The sequence below is a fragment of the Nelumbo lutea genome, chromosome 2, assembly GCF_056320005.1.
Source record: "Nelumbo lutea isolate HS-2025 chromosome 2, American lotus-T2T, whole genome shotgun sequence".
Taxonomy (NCBI): Eukaryota; Viridiplantae; Streptophyta; class Magnoliopsida; order Proteales; family Nelumbonaceae; genus Nelumbo; species Nelumbo lutea.
Genome location: NC_142685.1, coordinates 74,855,483 through 74,871,226, shown reverse-complemented (window position 1 = coordinate 74,871,226; position 15,744 = coordinate 74,855,483). Strand labels below are relative to the sequence as shown.

Below are 15,744 nucleotides of genomic sequence, written 5' to 3'. Positions count from 1 at the left end.
GAATGCTTTCGATACATTATATTAGTGTGCCTGTCATTCTTTCAGATTAAGTGGTTTGTTAATTATAGATAGACCCTAAAATTACCATGTAAATGGTGGGTCCCAAACAAAATACATAGGTATAGTTTCCCTATACCATTACGGGTTGGTCATTAACTAGTCTGGATTGAGAGAGATTGCAAGTTCATAAATGACTATATTAATCAGAAATCCTAATCACCATGGAATATATGCCGATTCAAACTATCTTGTTACTGGCACGTATACACAATATCCAACTGATAGTAATTTCACATGCTCAGGAAAGAAAATCACAACAGACTTATTGACTAACTTGGGTCATAGTTAGGAATCAAACTTGGACAAATGAGATCCCAAGGGATGTCATGAGACCAAGGTTCAAAATGTCAACACGGTCAACCCGTATTAGGCATATCGCGTTGTATCGGCCATCATAATTTTCAAGGCACCAAGGCGAGGCTAGGCGACTGGGGGGGGGCATCTTGTCACCTAGGCGATGGATTATCTATGCAAAAAACATAGATCCTAGGGTAGTTCCTTAGGTACCATAACCATATTTCTTTAATAATTATTCATGATTTTCATAAGAAAAGTATAAATTTCATATTAAAGTATAGAAAATCAACATATTCATGAGAAGAAAAGGAAGAAGGAAAATAAATTTCAAAAAATATAGGGGCTGAACCCTTATTTTTGTTATAGGAAAAGAAGAAAATAAAAAGTATTGGTAGAAGAAGAAGAAGAAGAAGAAGAAGAAGAAGAATATATGGAAGCGGAAAATGTGATGATTAGATAAAATTTGTAATTCTTCCTTACTTATTGGTTCAGGTTTTTAAGTCTTCGAGGATTCAACACAGCATTTAGCAATGTTTGTGTTAATTAAACCCTATTAAATAAGAAAATAATAAAAAGAAATCAGTATATAAACACACAAAATGATTATTTTAGTTTAATAATGTCTATTTTATAATTATAATCTCATAAGTGTTTCAAATGTTAAACAATGCTTAAACCTACCCCCTCCCTATTTTTGGAAAAGAAAAACTAGAAAAGTGGCATGTGTGTGGTATAAAGTACCAATACAACAACCCTTCAACTGTATCAGGGTGTATCAATACTTTGAACCTTGCATGAGACATATAGTTGAAGACTTGTGGGGCAGTACTACCCCTCATTATTACTAGTGCTCCTCTCAATTGTACGGAAAAAAATAGGTATATAAATTGTCGTCGAAATGGGCCTTGGTTTTTATTTACTGTTGTACCATTATACTGTTATGTCATAAATCATAATGGACCATGGTCCATTTTTATTTCTTTTTATAGTTGCTGCTGCCCTTACTTATTAAGGGTAAAGATGCATTTTTTTTTGTAGGCTTAAAGATCATATTTAAGTGAGTGGGACAGCACCATGTTACCCACGATTTGATCTTCCTCAAGCCCTTTTTCTCCTCTCTTCTCTCCTTTCCTTTCTATCTATTGAGTGTTGTAGCACCCTTAAACCTCTCTTTATTATTTTGTAGGTTTACAGATCATATTTAAGTGAGTGGGACAGCACCATGTTACCCACAATTTGGTCTTCCTCAAGCCCTTTTTCTCTTCTCTCTTCTCTCCTTTCTCCTTTCTATCTATCGAGTGTTGTTGCACCCTTAAACCTCTCTTTATTATTTTTTTTTATTCTTTTGTGAAGCTTTGATCACCAACTTGGTATCAGAGCAGGGGGTTTTCTTTCACTCTTGTTTCTCTTTTCCCAAGCAATACTAGGATCAGCCATTGCATGGGATGTTAAAGGGATGATCAGAACCTGTTTCTCCTGCCTGGTTTATTCTTACTTACTTTTGCTGCTGTTTGCCATGCCTTAGAAATCACTCAGAGGTCCTGCCCAAAACAAGACGAACCAAAGAACCAGTTTTTGTGTTGAAGGTTAAAGAGACTGTTTGTAAGTGGCCCCCACATTAAGATAAGTCTTAAAGACTGTTTGCAAGTGGCGCCCAAATTAAGATAAGTCTCCTATCTTTTCAGTGAGATTGACAGCCTTTTCTGGGGGATTTTTTTGTGTTTGAACTCTGAAGTGATCAACAGTACTATTTCTCCTTCCAGATTAAAGTTAACCCTGCTACTAGTCACTGGAAGTATTGACTGAATTTTTATTCTTGTTTCTTTGGGAGTTGTGTGTCTCTATTGTCCTAATAAAACCGTCTGGAATGATTTCAAACAAGTTCTTGACCAAGCTGGTTCTTAGGAATGCTGGTATGTTTCCCAATGTATCCATCACCTGTGTACAGTTGGTGGAACTAATTAATTGGAGTGGTCACAATCTATAAAAATATATATTGGTGGGCATGGGAAGATTGGTTATACAAGTGGAGAATCTAAAACCCCTGCATCTGCTAACTCTTCTCATGCAGAATGGGTGCAAGAAAAGTATATGATGCCATGGCTTATTAATTACATACAGCCACACATCAGTCGGAATTATTAGTGGGCTAAAACTTCAAAAGATATATAGGATGGTGTTGTTGAAACCTATTCCCAAGCATTAAACATTGCAAGGGCTTATCAATTTAGAAGAGAAGTCAATTGAATTGAGGAATTTTAGCTTTTAGATATTTAAGTCGTTGTTTGGTTGTGGGCTGATTGTTTTTGCCTTTTGGAGTGTTTCTTTTGGTTTGTTCCTCTAAGGGATTTAGGATGGGTAAATGTTTGTTTCTTTTTTCTCTTGGGTGATTCCTTATCACCTTCTTTGTACTCTCTTTTTCATTTTAATAAATTTTTATCTTTACTACAAAATATCAAGTGAAGTCAATATTTATCTTTCCATAGACCAATCTGCCCAATTTCACACTGAAAAGTGAGAACACCTATTTACACCCTACAGGATCCTTTCCTTCAGGTAGGTAACTTTGCCTTTTAGAAATGTCAAATGTTAGGGGTGTCTTCTAAGATCCTTATGCTAGTAATACAAGAAGTTGGAAACTTGGCAACTTAGGTAACTTCGCTTATGCCTCTTTTTTCAAGGCCATTGCTCCAATAGACCAAACTTTTCAAGTCTTTCCAGTTAAGGTAGTGTGGTTGTGTTCCACATCCTAAAAACTAAGGGCCTCATGTTGGGCAAGTCTTTCATCTAAAGATAAATACTTGTGAAGCTCTTTCAAGAAGAAGAGAAAATTAGGTTTTATAACTACGTATATGCTTTCTATGTAATGCAAGCTCACCACCTTTAATTTACAAATCTCCTATTTTTTTGTACATATTATGTTGGAACGTTTTTCTGCTTTAATTTACTTATCCACAATGCCAGATACACACTTTATTTCTACCAACTTTTTCTCCCCAAGAAAGAAAAGAAAATCATGTAGAGGTGTGCAAGAGCAATCATATTATGGAAATTCTGGGAAAAAAAATGATTGGATTTTTCAAGATAACATCAATCTAGAGAACCACCAAGTGTCCTAATTGAAATCAGAGTTAATCACAGGATGAAGACATGAGGCGTACTTTCATGCTTTTCTACAGATGCATCAATAGAAGGTATTTGGTGGCATCAACATCAACAGTAAGAAAGAACTTTGATGGCTGTAATATTGGAAACCCTGGGCAATGAGATGTAGGAGGGGTACTTAGGGACCATGAACATAATTAACTGGTTTTCTCAGGATAAATTAGAGTTGGAATTCTATTAGAGAAGACACCTGATCCATCTGCCAGAAGCAGAACCATTTTGGATACCTCAATCTTCTAACTCATTTGCTGTTTCCCAGTCTCTTGAGTAAATCAGTAGGCAGGTTCTGATTTTGGGAATATACCCACTGAAATAGAGGACAGTCTCTGTTTTATCTAAGGGGCTCTTTCCAGGAGAAAGGGTGAGCAGCATCGGGGTAGCTCGTATAGAACTGTGAATGTATGTATAGAGATTTTACAGTTTTTAAAACTACACAGTACACTTTCAACGCCATTAATAAAATCATGCCAATTTCCAATCAAAAAATAATAATAAAGAACCATCTTGTCTGTACTACTGCAATAGTGCAATATAGTAAACTCATGCATATTGATGTCATCTACATACATGCTATCTATCAAATATGTTTCTGCAGTTTTTCCCTCATGATGACAAATATGTAGGCTTGACCTTATTTATAAACCTAGCTTGTAGTCCAGACAACAAATTATAAGTACCTTCTGTAGCATTGATCTAGTAGGGATCCACCGTCCAAGAGCAGGGTCAAACATTTCAACTTCCCAGAAACATTCAATTCCATTTCCACCACCAATTGCAAATATTTTGTTATCTAAAGTTGCACCTGCTAAATTTCCCTTCTTCTCAATTAATGGTGGACAAAAAGTCCATTCATTATCCTCTGGGTTGTAACACTCAACTTCAGAAAGTACGATTGAAATGTCAGTGTGTTGTAAAAAGAACATAATATAAAATAAGAGGACAAAAAATCTAAGCAAAGAAAAACAGCACCTACCTGTGTCATACCACAAATTACCATTCCAGCCACCAAAAATGTAGACTTTACCATTCAATGTTCCTGCTGAGGCATATGAACGAACAGTGCTCATTGGCTTCAGAGGTATCATTTCATCCCTAAATAGTGAATAGGAATCCAAATTGGATAACCATGAACTTCCATCATATCCACCTACTATAAGTATTGAGCCATCAAGGCATGAATGTTGTCCATTTGGTTTAATTTCATTATCATCCCATGACCCATTTATTGCTCCTTCACATCCACTGGGAGGATCTTCCTTAGATTCCAATTGTCTCACGCGATTCTGTAATTGTTGAATTTGGATTTCTGACTCTGCCTGGAATGCAGAAAATAAGTTCCATTCATTCAAGCAAATTGAGGATAAATACAATAGAATAAGCAAATAGTATGCATACACCACTACTCATATTAAATGTATTGAAATAAGTAGAAATCTGCTGAATTAAAAAATATGAAAGAAAGTAGTTTCTTGAAGAGAGAAGGAAGAGAGAAGGGGAAGAAGAGAAGAAGAAAAGTTGAAAGAAAAGAGAGCAATAATCTGGCCGCCCCCTTCACTTATTATTTATACTAAAATAATAGAATAGTACAAAGACAACTATGCCCTTATAGGGCGGAAAAACATAAAACAGCACATATAACACTCAAAAAACATAATAAAATTTAGACTCACATAACTACTATGGTCCCCACCTCCTATCTAACAACTAACATAAAACATCTACTCAGAAAAACATCATAAAACTAATTAATCTTCAACACTCCCCCTCAAGTTGGGAGTAAATGTCACACATTCTCAACTTGCGTAGATCATGTTCAAGCTTGTTCCTTGCCACCCCTTTAGTGAGAACATCAGCCAGCTGCAACTCTGAAGAAACATAAGGCAAACAAACTTCTCCAGTTGTTACCCTTTCTCTTATAAAATGTCTATCAACTTCAATGTGTTTTGTCCTGTCATGCTGAATTTGATTGTGTGCAATATTAATTGCAGCCTGATTGTCACAGTATAACATCAAAGGTTCCTCTGCTTTCACCCCAATCTCACTCAAAAGAGATCTAACCCAAAGAAGTTCTAAGACAGCCATGGATCTATACTCAGCCTCTGCACTTGACCTTTCCACAACCGATTGCCTCTTACTCTTCCAGGATATCAAGTTTCCACCTACAAAGGTACACACTCCTGATGTACCTCCTGTCATCTAAGCATCTTGCCCAGTCTGCATCTGTAAAAGATTCTAGCTTCAAATTCTCATGATTTGAGAAAAGAATGTCTCTGCCAGGGTGCTTTTTCAAATATGCAAGTATTCTCTCAATATCTTCCCAGTGTTGAACCCGAGGTGCATGCATGTACTGACTCACAACACTGACAGCATAAGAAATATCTGGTCGTCTCATACACAAATACAGCAGTCGAGCCACCATTCTTTGATATCTCCCCACATCCTTTACCAATTCACCATCCACACCATTAATTTTGTGATTTGGATCAATAGGAGTGTCTGTTGGTTTGATCCCCAGCTTCCCAATCTCTTGCAGTAGGTCAAGTACATACTTTCTTTGTGAAATGAAGATCCCATGCTTGGATCTTGCAACTTCAATCCCAAAGAAGTATTTGAGCTTACCAAGATCTTTGATATCAAATTCCTGCTACAATGATTTTTTGAGATTATCAATCTCCTCCAGATCATTTCCTGTCACCACTATATCATCCACATACACAATCAGAATTGACACCAAAGCATCTCTCCTCTTCACAAAGAGGGTTTGATCAGACTGTGTCTATGTGTATCCATAACGGATGAGTGCCCCTCTAAACCTGTCAAACCAAGCCCTAGGTGATTGTTTCAGTCCATACAGAGATTTTCTGAGTCTGCACACCTTTCCTTTACCAATATTTTCATAAAATCCTACTGGAATGTCCATATATAACTCCTCTTGTAAGTAACCATTGAGGAAAGCATTTTTGACATCAAGCTGGAACAAGGGCCATGAATAGGTGGCTGCTAGAGATAAAAGGATACGAACTGAACTCATCTTAGCTACTAGTGCAACGGTTTCTAGATAATCAACACCATAGGTCTGAGTATACCCTTTTGCTACCAACCTTGCCTTGTACATCTCTATCTTGGCATCGGCCTTATACTTCACTGTGAATACCCATCGACATCCGACTGTCTCCTTATCTAGGGGGAGATCAACTATTTCCCAAGTTTGGTTTTTGACCAAAACATTCATCTCATCTTGCATGGTTGTTTTCCACTCAGGTTTGGAGAGAGCCTTAGTAACATTCCTGGGTATAGACATAGAATCCAGGGAAGAAAGAAAAGCACGGTAGGAGGGTGATAAGGCATTGTAGGAAAGATGGTGTGAAATGTAGTGGGTTGTACACTTTCTCTTCCCCTTACGAAGTGCAAAGGGAAGATCAAGGTCAGTGGGATCAGCTACAACAATGGTGTTAGGGACAGAAACATTACCATCAAAAAACATAACATGCTCAGGCTCAAGAGGAATACCTAGAACTATATCTACCGAATCTGGAGTTTCAGAATGATTGACAGAGAGTGGTGTGGGTCGAGGATGTACGGAATCAACCATCATCTGCCAGTGCTGATATTGCTGTGAGGCTGCCCGTAGTGGCTCAGCTAATGAAACTGGAGGTGCAAGTGCTGGCTGAACTAATGGTGCAGGTGGAGGCTGAACTGATGGAGGCACCACAGAAACAGGAAGAGGAACAGATTGTGAGTTCTCCTCCCCAAAACTCTCCCCTTGAGGAACACCACCTGAGAAAAAGAATGTGGATTCAAAAAAGGTAACATCCATAGTGACAAATTTGCTCCTCGACACTGGGTCATAACAGCAATACCCCTTTTGGTTCTGAGCATACCCAAGAAAAACACATTTCTTGGCCTTAGGATCCAATTTCTTGCAATGAGGGCCAAGAATGTGAACAAAAGAAACACAGCCAAAAACCCTCAAAGGTATATGAAATATCTCTCCATCTGGAAAAAAAAGGCTAAATGGCACCTTAAACCCCAAAGCCCGTGAAGGAACACGGTTATTCACATGTACAGCTGTAAGAACTGCATCTCCCCAGAACTGCACAAGCACTGAAGCACACACCATAAGACTCCTTGTCACCTCCACAATGTGTTTGTTCTTCCTCTCAGCAACTCCATTCTATTGTGGTGTATATGCACAACTGCTCTGATGAACTACACCATGTTCTAAGAGATACGTGGTTAGGTCCTTCTCAAAGTACTCACTGGCATTATCTGATCTAAAAGCCTTAGTTCTCACTCCAAATTGTGTGAGAACCATCTGGTGGAATTGTCGTACTAAGTTATAAACCTCATCACGTGATCTCATCAAATATGTATAATCATCCACAAACAAGAGAAAGTAATGGAATCCTCCCATGGAAGGGTTGATATGGCCCCCATACATCAGTGTGAACAATATTAAAAGCAGAAGTACTTCTTTTATTACTTGATTTAAAAAACTGTCTACAATGTTTTCCTAATTGACAACTCTCACACTCCGAAGTAGACAATTGAATAGACTCAAACAACTTTAGGAAAAGACATTTCAAAGAACTAAAAGAAAGATGTCCCAAGCGATTGTGCCAAAGCATAATCTGGTTTACTGACTCTGACCCACTACTGTTGTTGCTGCTAACATGATGGCCCTGATGTCTCGAAATCTCATCCAGAAGGTAGATTGCATTCACCTCACGACCACTCCCAATCATCTTCTTTGACTCCAGATCCTGCAAAACACAATTACCAGGAAGAAAGGTCACAGAACAATTCAATTTTTTTGTCAAAGAACTAACAAACAGTAGGTTGGTATAAAGTCTAGGGACATGTAAAACAGAGGACAGACTTATATCATTGGTCACTCTAATTGTCCCCTTCCCAGCAATGGGCATATGTGAACCATCTGCTGTAGAGACTCTGTCTCTACCAGAGAACAGCTGATAGGAACTGAAAATGGTAGGGGCATTAGTCATATGCTCAGATGCTCTTGAGTCTATAATCCAAGGAGGTCCCTCCTTACCTGAAGTGGATGCAAGATTCGCAGTTGCATATGAACTACCTGTATGTGAAAAGGAAGTGGTGTAGTTGGCTCCTGCATTCTGTTGTCCATCTGGAAGGCTAGAACTGGGTAAATCTTTCTTACTCACATGTTGTCCAAACCTCTCCAATTTTGTTCTCACTATTGCTACTGCAATGGATTCCCAATCAGTTTGGGAGAGATGGGCTGGAGTGTCTCCTGTAGTGGCTACATTTGCATTTCCCTTCTTGTTTCTTATCCGAGCAGGCACAAGATTTGGATGAAGCTTCCAACAAATGTCCCTGGTATGCATAGGCTTCTTGCAATAATCACACACCAAGTCCTTCTTATCTTCCCTTCTAGCCTCACTACTCCCCCTGTCTCCATTCGGCTTAGGTTTTGTTGTACCAACCATAGTCGACTGGTCAATCCCAGGCTGTCTCAGCATTATATTCCACCTACTCTCCTCTCCAAAGACAAAAGCATAGGCCTGAGAGAGTGTCACACCCTCCCTATAAAGAATACACTGCCTAGCAATGTCAAATTCAGGGTTCAGCCCTGCCAAGAACTCAAAAACCCTATTCCTCTCTCCCAGATTGTGATAAATTGTTGCATCATTTACACTTTCCCATACCATAGTTTCTAAGTGATCTATTTTCTGGCATAGGGTTTTCAGCGTGGAAAAATACACAGCAAGAGGTTTTTCTCCCTGTTTCATATTTATCACCTGATTTCTTAACTGATAGGCTTTGGCTTCATTTTGCTTCTGAGAGTAGGTTTCAATCACTCCATCCCAAATCTCCTTAGCAGTATTGGCCCATAGGAAATTTTTTGCAATATGAGGTAACATAGAATTACAAAACCAGGACATTACCATGTAATTCTCTTGCACCCATCGGGAAGAGTCTGTATCAGGTTTCTTCTCCTCCCTAGTGAGATACCCAAATTTTCCACAGGCACCAATAGCCATCTTAGCTGATTGTGCCCACTCCAAATAATTTGTACCATCAAGTTTTACTGTAGTAATGATCTCAGACCCAAAAATATCACTACTACCTCCAACACCCAGTCCCACAGTACCGGTAAATTTCATCTCGGTATTCCAACTCTCCCTTTTACTTCAAACAGTTTAACAGTAAGAGAAAATAGATTGGAGACCTTCAAAAAATAATTTAATACCACACACACAGAAACCAACCCTTCCGGAAGAAGAAAACCCTAGCTGGAGGGAAATCTCTCTCCTCACCACGCCTCCCAACAGAGAGAAAAGTGAATCGATCACTCCGAGAGGCCTAGAAAATTTCAGAAACCAAACCGCCCTCTTTGAAAAATCAAAAGAAAACTAACAATACCTGGGCGCCCAAGATCAGATCAAAAACAAAGAGTCCAACTTTTCTGGGACTCTTCCCCGTACTCCAGTTCTTCCTGATTTTGATGCCGAAAACTCCAAGAACTGGGCAATCTATAGCAGATCGATCAGCCCTTTACTACTTCATGCAGTCAACTGATCTAGGGCTGCATGAGAATGCTTCAAGAAACCCTAGCCGATGCTCTAATACCAAGTAGAAATCTACTGAATTAAAAAATATGAAAGAAAGTAATTTCTTGAAGAGAGAAGGAAAAGAGAAGGAAGAGAGAAGAAGAAGAGAAGTTGAAAGAAAAGAGAGCAATAATCCGGTCGTCTCCTTCACTTATTATTTATACTAAAATAATAGAATAGTACAAAGACAACTATGCCCTTATAGGGTGGCAAAACATAAAACAGCATATATATAACACAAAAAAATAATAAAATTTGAACTCACATAACTATTGTGGTCCCCACCTCCTATCTAACAACTAACATAAAACATCTACTCAGAAAAACATCATAAAACTAATTAATCTTTGTTATAATTCGGCCTGCCTTTGAGTTCTGTTAGTCTGATAACAGCCAAGAAGAAAGAGGAAGAAAGAGGGAAGGAAGAGAGAGAGAGAAAGGAGGAGAAAAGGAGAGAAGAAAAGTCTGGTTCGAATTAGGGAAAGTTACTCTCCCATTTGGCCAGACATGTTTTATATTATTAATATAATGGAAAAGACACATGTGCCCTTATTTAAGTGAGGGACACTAGTTCTAATATAATATTACAAATCAGCAACCTCAACATAAGTATAAAGACAGAAATACCCCTACACTAACACTCCCCCTCAAGCTGGTGAGTATATATCATATAATCCCAACTTGTTACATATGTAATCCACTCTTCCCCAATTCAACCCTTCTGTAAATAAGTCTGCCCACTGGTTTCCTGTATTAACGTATGCAGTCTCTATCACTCCATTCAGCACCTTCCCTCTCACAAAGTGACAATCAACCTCTATGTGTTTGGTTCTTTCATGAAACACCGAATTAGAAGAAATATAAACTGCAGCCTGATTGTCACAATAGAACTTCATTGGAGTATTAATGTTGTATCCTATCTCCTATAGAAGGTTCCTTAGCCACACTAATTCACAAGCAGTATGTGTCATAGCTCTATATTCTACCTCTGCACTGCTTCTTGCCACAACTGTCTGCTTCTTACTTTTCCATGTCACCAGATTACCCCCCATAAAAGTGCAATAACCTGTGGTAAACCGCCTATCAGACATAGAACCAGCCCAGTCAGCATCAGTATACCCTTCTATTTCAAGTGTTCCACCACTTTTGTATATCAAGCCACGACCAGAGGCCCCTTTTAAATACTCACAATTCTTAGAAACACATTCCAATGAGGATCCAGAGGTTTCTGCATGAATTGACTTACCACACTAATCGCAAATGAAATATCTGACCGAGTAATGGTTAGGTAGTTTAATTTACCTACAAGTCATCAGTATCTATCAGGATTTTCAAACACTTCACCCATATCACTGCTCAGCTTAGTATTTGTTTCCATACCGCAAATGAAATATCTGACCGAGTAATGGTTAGGTAGTTTAGTTTACCTACAAGTCGTCGGTATCTACCAGGGTCTTCAAACACTTCACCCATATCACTGCTCAGCTTAGTATTTGTTTCCATAGGTGTTTCAACTGGTTTAGCACCTAACAAACATGTTTCCTCTAGCAAATCAAGCACATATTTCCTCTAACACAAATTAATACCGTGCTTAGACCTTGCTACTTCTATCCCAATAAATATTTAAATTAGCCAAGGTATTTTGTTTGAAAATGTTCCTGTAGAAAAGTCTTCAACCTATCAATGCCCATTTTATCATTCCCGGTAATAACAATATCATCTACATACACCACCAATAGTATTTTTCCTACCGGAGAGTCATGACTGACGACGAACTGATCAACTTGGCACTGTTTCATACCAAACTTCTTTACCACCTCACTGAACCTACCAAACCATGCTCGAGGAGACTGTTTAAGCCCATAAATAGCCTTCTTGAGTCTGCATACCTTACCATCCTCCCCCTGAGCAACAAAGCCTGGTGGTTGCTCCATGTAGACCTCCTCGAGCAAATCACCATGCAAAAAGGCATTCTTGATATCAAGTTGATATAGGGGCCAATCATACATAACTGCAAGAGAGATCACAACACGAACCGACCCAATCTTAGCAACTGGGGAGAAGATCTTTGTGTAGTCAATACCATAGGTTTGGGAGTACCCTTTTGCAATCAATCGAGCTTTCAGGCACTCAACACTACCATCAGCCAAATACTTAACAGTATAAACCCATTTACAACCGACAGTCTGCTTCCCAAGAGGAAGAGCGGTGAGGTCCCAAGTATGACTATGAAGTAGAGCTGAGAGCTCTTCTTCCATTGCACGATACCACCCTGGAGAGGCAAGGGCTTACTAGACATCCTTAGGAACAACAACTGAGGATAACAAAGAGATAAACTGGCGATGGGAGGCGGAAAGGTGAGTGAGTGAAACATGATTAGAAATAGGATGAAGGGTGCAAGTGTGATTACCTTTCTGCAAGGCAATGGGAAGAAGAAGATCAGATACTGGGTTCGGGGCTGGTGTGGAGACAACTGCCGGATCTGTCGATGGTGATGGAGCCGGAGGAGTAACAATCGGTATACGTGGGCGATGTGTATACACTTGACGTATAGGTGGGCGTTCAACAGGTGGTGGCACTGGAGGCAAGGACTTGGTCACAGCTAGAACAAGGGGAACAGAATCGGCAACTGGAAGTGGAAGAGGGGGAGGTGATGAGGAGGAAGAAGCATCACCGGACCCCAAGAAAAATAGAGTAGACTCAAAGAAGGTAACATCAGCACACACAAAGGAATGTCGAGAACTATGATGGTAACACTTATACCCTTTCTGGGTCCAAGAATAGCCAAGGAAGATGCACTTAAGGGATCGTGCATCTAATTTGTCATTCCCGGAACTCAGATTATGGACGAAGCAGACACACCCAAATACTCGAGGAGAAAAAGGAAATGGAGACAAGGTGGAAAACAAGGTAGTAAATGGGGAATGACCATCAAGGATAGACGTGGGCATCCGATTAATCAAGAAGCAAGAAGTAAGCAACGCATCACTCCAAAAGCGTTTGGGAACATTCATGTGATGCATGAGGGATCGTGATGTTTCCAAGAGATGACGATTCTTTCTCTCAAACACCCCATTTTGTTGTGGGGTGTAGGTACATGAGGTCTGATGTATAATGCCATGTTGGTCCAAGTACTCTTGAAATGATGAAGATAAATATTCACGTTAATGTGAACACCAAACTGATTGCGAATCTCAACATAAAATTTCTGTAAGATGGTAAACAATTCACTTCTTTCTTTCATTAAATAGAGCCACGTCATCCTTGAAAAATCATCAACAAAAATGACAAAATATCTATATCCATTGTATGACCACTTTATGAGGACCCCAAACATCCGAGTGAATCAAAGAAAAAGGACTCAACACATGGTTATCAGCCCTAGAACTAAAGGGAACACGACGGTGTTTCCCAAACTAACACGACTCACAATCTAAAACAGAAAGTTGACTTAATGAAGGAACCAAAGATTTCAAAACTTTCAGTGAAGGATGACCAAATCGACAGTGCCACTGAAGAGGAGAGAGAGATGACTGGAGAGTTGTTGATGTTCTTCCACCACCGTCAAGATAATACAATCCACCAGCTTCATGACCTCCACCAATCTTCATCTCCGTCTTGAGATCCTGAAAAACACACATAGAAGGGTAAAAGGTAATGGAACAATCAAGTGACTTTGTCAGCTTACTAACAGACATAAGGTTAAACGAAAATTTAGGGACATACAAAACTGAGGATAGGGATACAGGGTCCAGGTCAACATTACCAACACCACAAATGAAGGATGTGGAACCATTAGCAAGGGTAACAAATTGTGATGTTGAAAAATGAGAGGGAAGAAAACACACCTGGAGTTCCAGTCATGTGATCAGAGGCTCTAGAGTCAATAATCCAAGGATTGGGTGTGGATGCCAAACAAGCCATACCTAAGTGTGCGAGAGTAGTCGTGTTCTACTGAGATGTGGATTGGACAAATCTCTCATACTCATCACGGGGAACACTCACCATCTGTGGATGTAGGAGGCATCTGATCAATGAACGATTCTCCTGTCTGAAACTGGAACTGGTGTCACTAGTCATGGCATGATTGGCCCAGGTTGAGGGTGAACCATGCAAGTCATAGCAATAATTAATGGTATGTCCATCCATACACAATGAGTACACCTCCTCGGACCCAAGCCATGTCCTCTACCACGGGCTCCCCCTGAATCTCTACCTCCAGTACGACCACCACCACGGTTATATGTAGGTCCACCACCACCACTCCAGCCATATACCGAACCACTGCTATCACCACAGCCAGACTGAGCTCCTCGAGCTCCACCTCGAACACCACGGCCCCTTGACACTGCAAAGGCTGATCTATCTGAGGCATTAGAGTTCTCAATAGATCCAATAGAAGTCCTCCAAAGTCGAGCAAACACCTCTTCTAAAGAAGGGAGAGCTGACCCTCCTAGTATCTGAGCCCATACTGGTTTATACTCGGATTTCAGCCCCACCAAAAATCGAGTCACGTCAAGTTGTTCTCTTTGTTGTTGTTGAATTTTGACATCAGAAGTGAGGGGGTGATAAATATTCAACTCATTACGGATGTTTCTCATACTAGCTTAGTACTCCTCAAGACTCTGATTGCCTTATTGTAGATTTAAGTATTCCTGATATAGCCGATATACTCTGGTTGTATTGTCTTTACCAGAATACTTCTTAGCATGGTCCCACACATCTTTGGCAGTGTCAAGAAACATGAAATTTACACTAATCTTGGATTCCATACTATTCCATAACCACGTGATAATATGTGCATCCTCTTGTTCCTAGTCTTCATACTCATGAGAATCAGTGGAGGGTTTCTCCTCCCTTATGTGTTTCACCTTCTTCTTTGCCTTCAGAAAAACTTCTACAGATTTAGCCCAAGGTACATAATTCTCTCCATTCAGTTTAATGGAGGACATTTGAACATTCAGGTAGTCAGTAGGTATCATCACATTAGATTTGCTATACTGTTATCTCCCATTGTTGAGTTCTGTTATCACTGAATTCGACACACTGCACACTGTTTGATCACACTGGTTTCAGCACTTGCTATTGATGAAGATTGCACTCTTTACACCACAAACCCTACCCTACGACTACTTGAAATCTCACCACTATATGAGCACCACTCCTCCTTCGAATCACATAAAAAAATAGCATAAACCCTAGCACACTACAGTCTAAAATCCCATCATACGATCTGAAACATAATTCCTATTTGATTCATAACAGAAAATATTCATAGAAATCTCTTACCTCATCACTTGAAAGACAAACCACACGAGAAGAAAATCAGTCCACACAAGATACCCACTGCACCACACGAATCAGCCCTCTTCTCTTCATCGATTAGGGGAGGGCTTCTTAGAAACCACAGCAACCGACCACACAAGACACAACTGGAGGCATAAACCTCCAAGGGAAGAGGGCGACCACTCCTTTTCAGCCCTTTCCCTTATCTCCAATTGACGGCAGAGAAATCAAGGAAAAACCCTAGATCGAGTGCGTAGAGAATAGAAATCTGGACAGATCCGAGTTTCTTAGTTGAGCTCTGATACCATGTTATAATTCGGCCTGCCTTTGAGTTATAGTCTGATAA

At 39.7% G+C, this 15,744-nt stretch overlaps 1 protein-coding gene across 2 annotated transcripts in view; it reads right to left on the bottom strand.

Annotated features, from left to right (window-relative positions):
- LOC148871545 (influenza virus NS1A-binding protein) overlaps window positions 1-15,744 on the bottom strand; it is a 68,520-nt gene that overhangs the window by 47,501 nt on the left and 5,275 nt on the right. For both annotated transcript variants that reach the window (XM_088971769.1, XM_088971768.1), the window contains exons 5-6: window positions 4,496-4,838; window positions 4,200-4,399 (exon numbers count right to left, since the gene is read on the bottom strand). In XM_088971769.1, coding sequence (XP_088827895.1) covers window positions 4,200-4,399; window positions 4,496-4,838 — 543 coding nt within the window. The remainder of the gene's footprint in view (window positions 1-4,199; window positions 4,400-4,495; window positions 4,839-15,744) is intronic.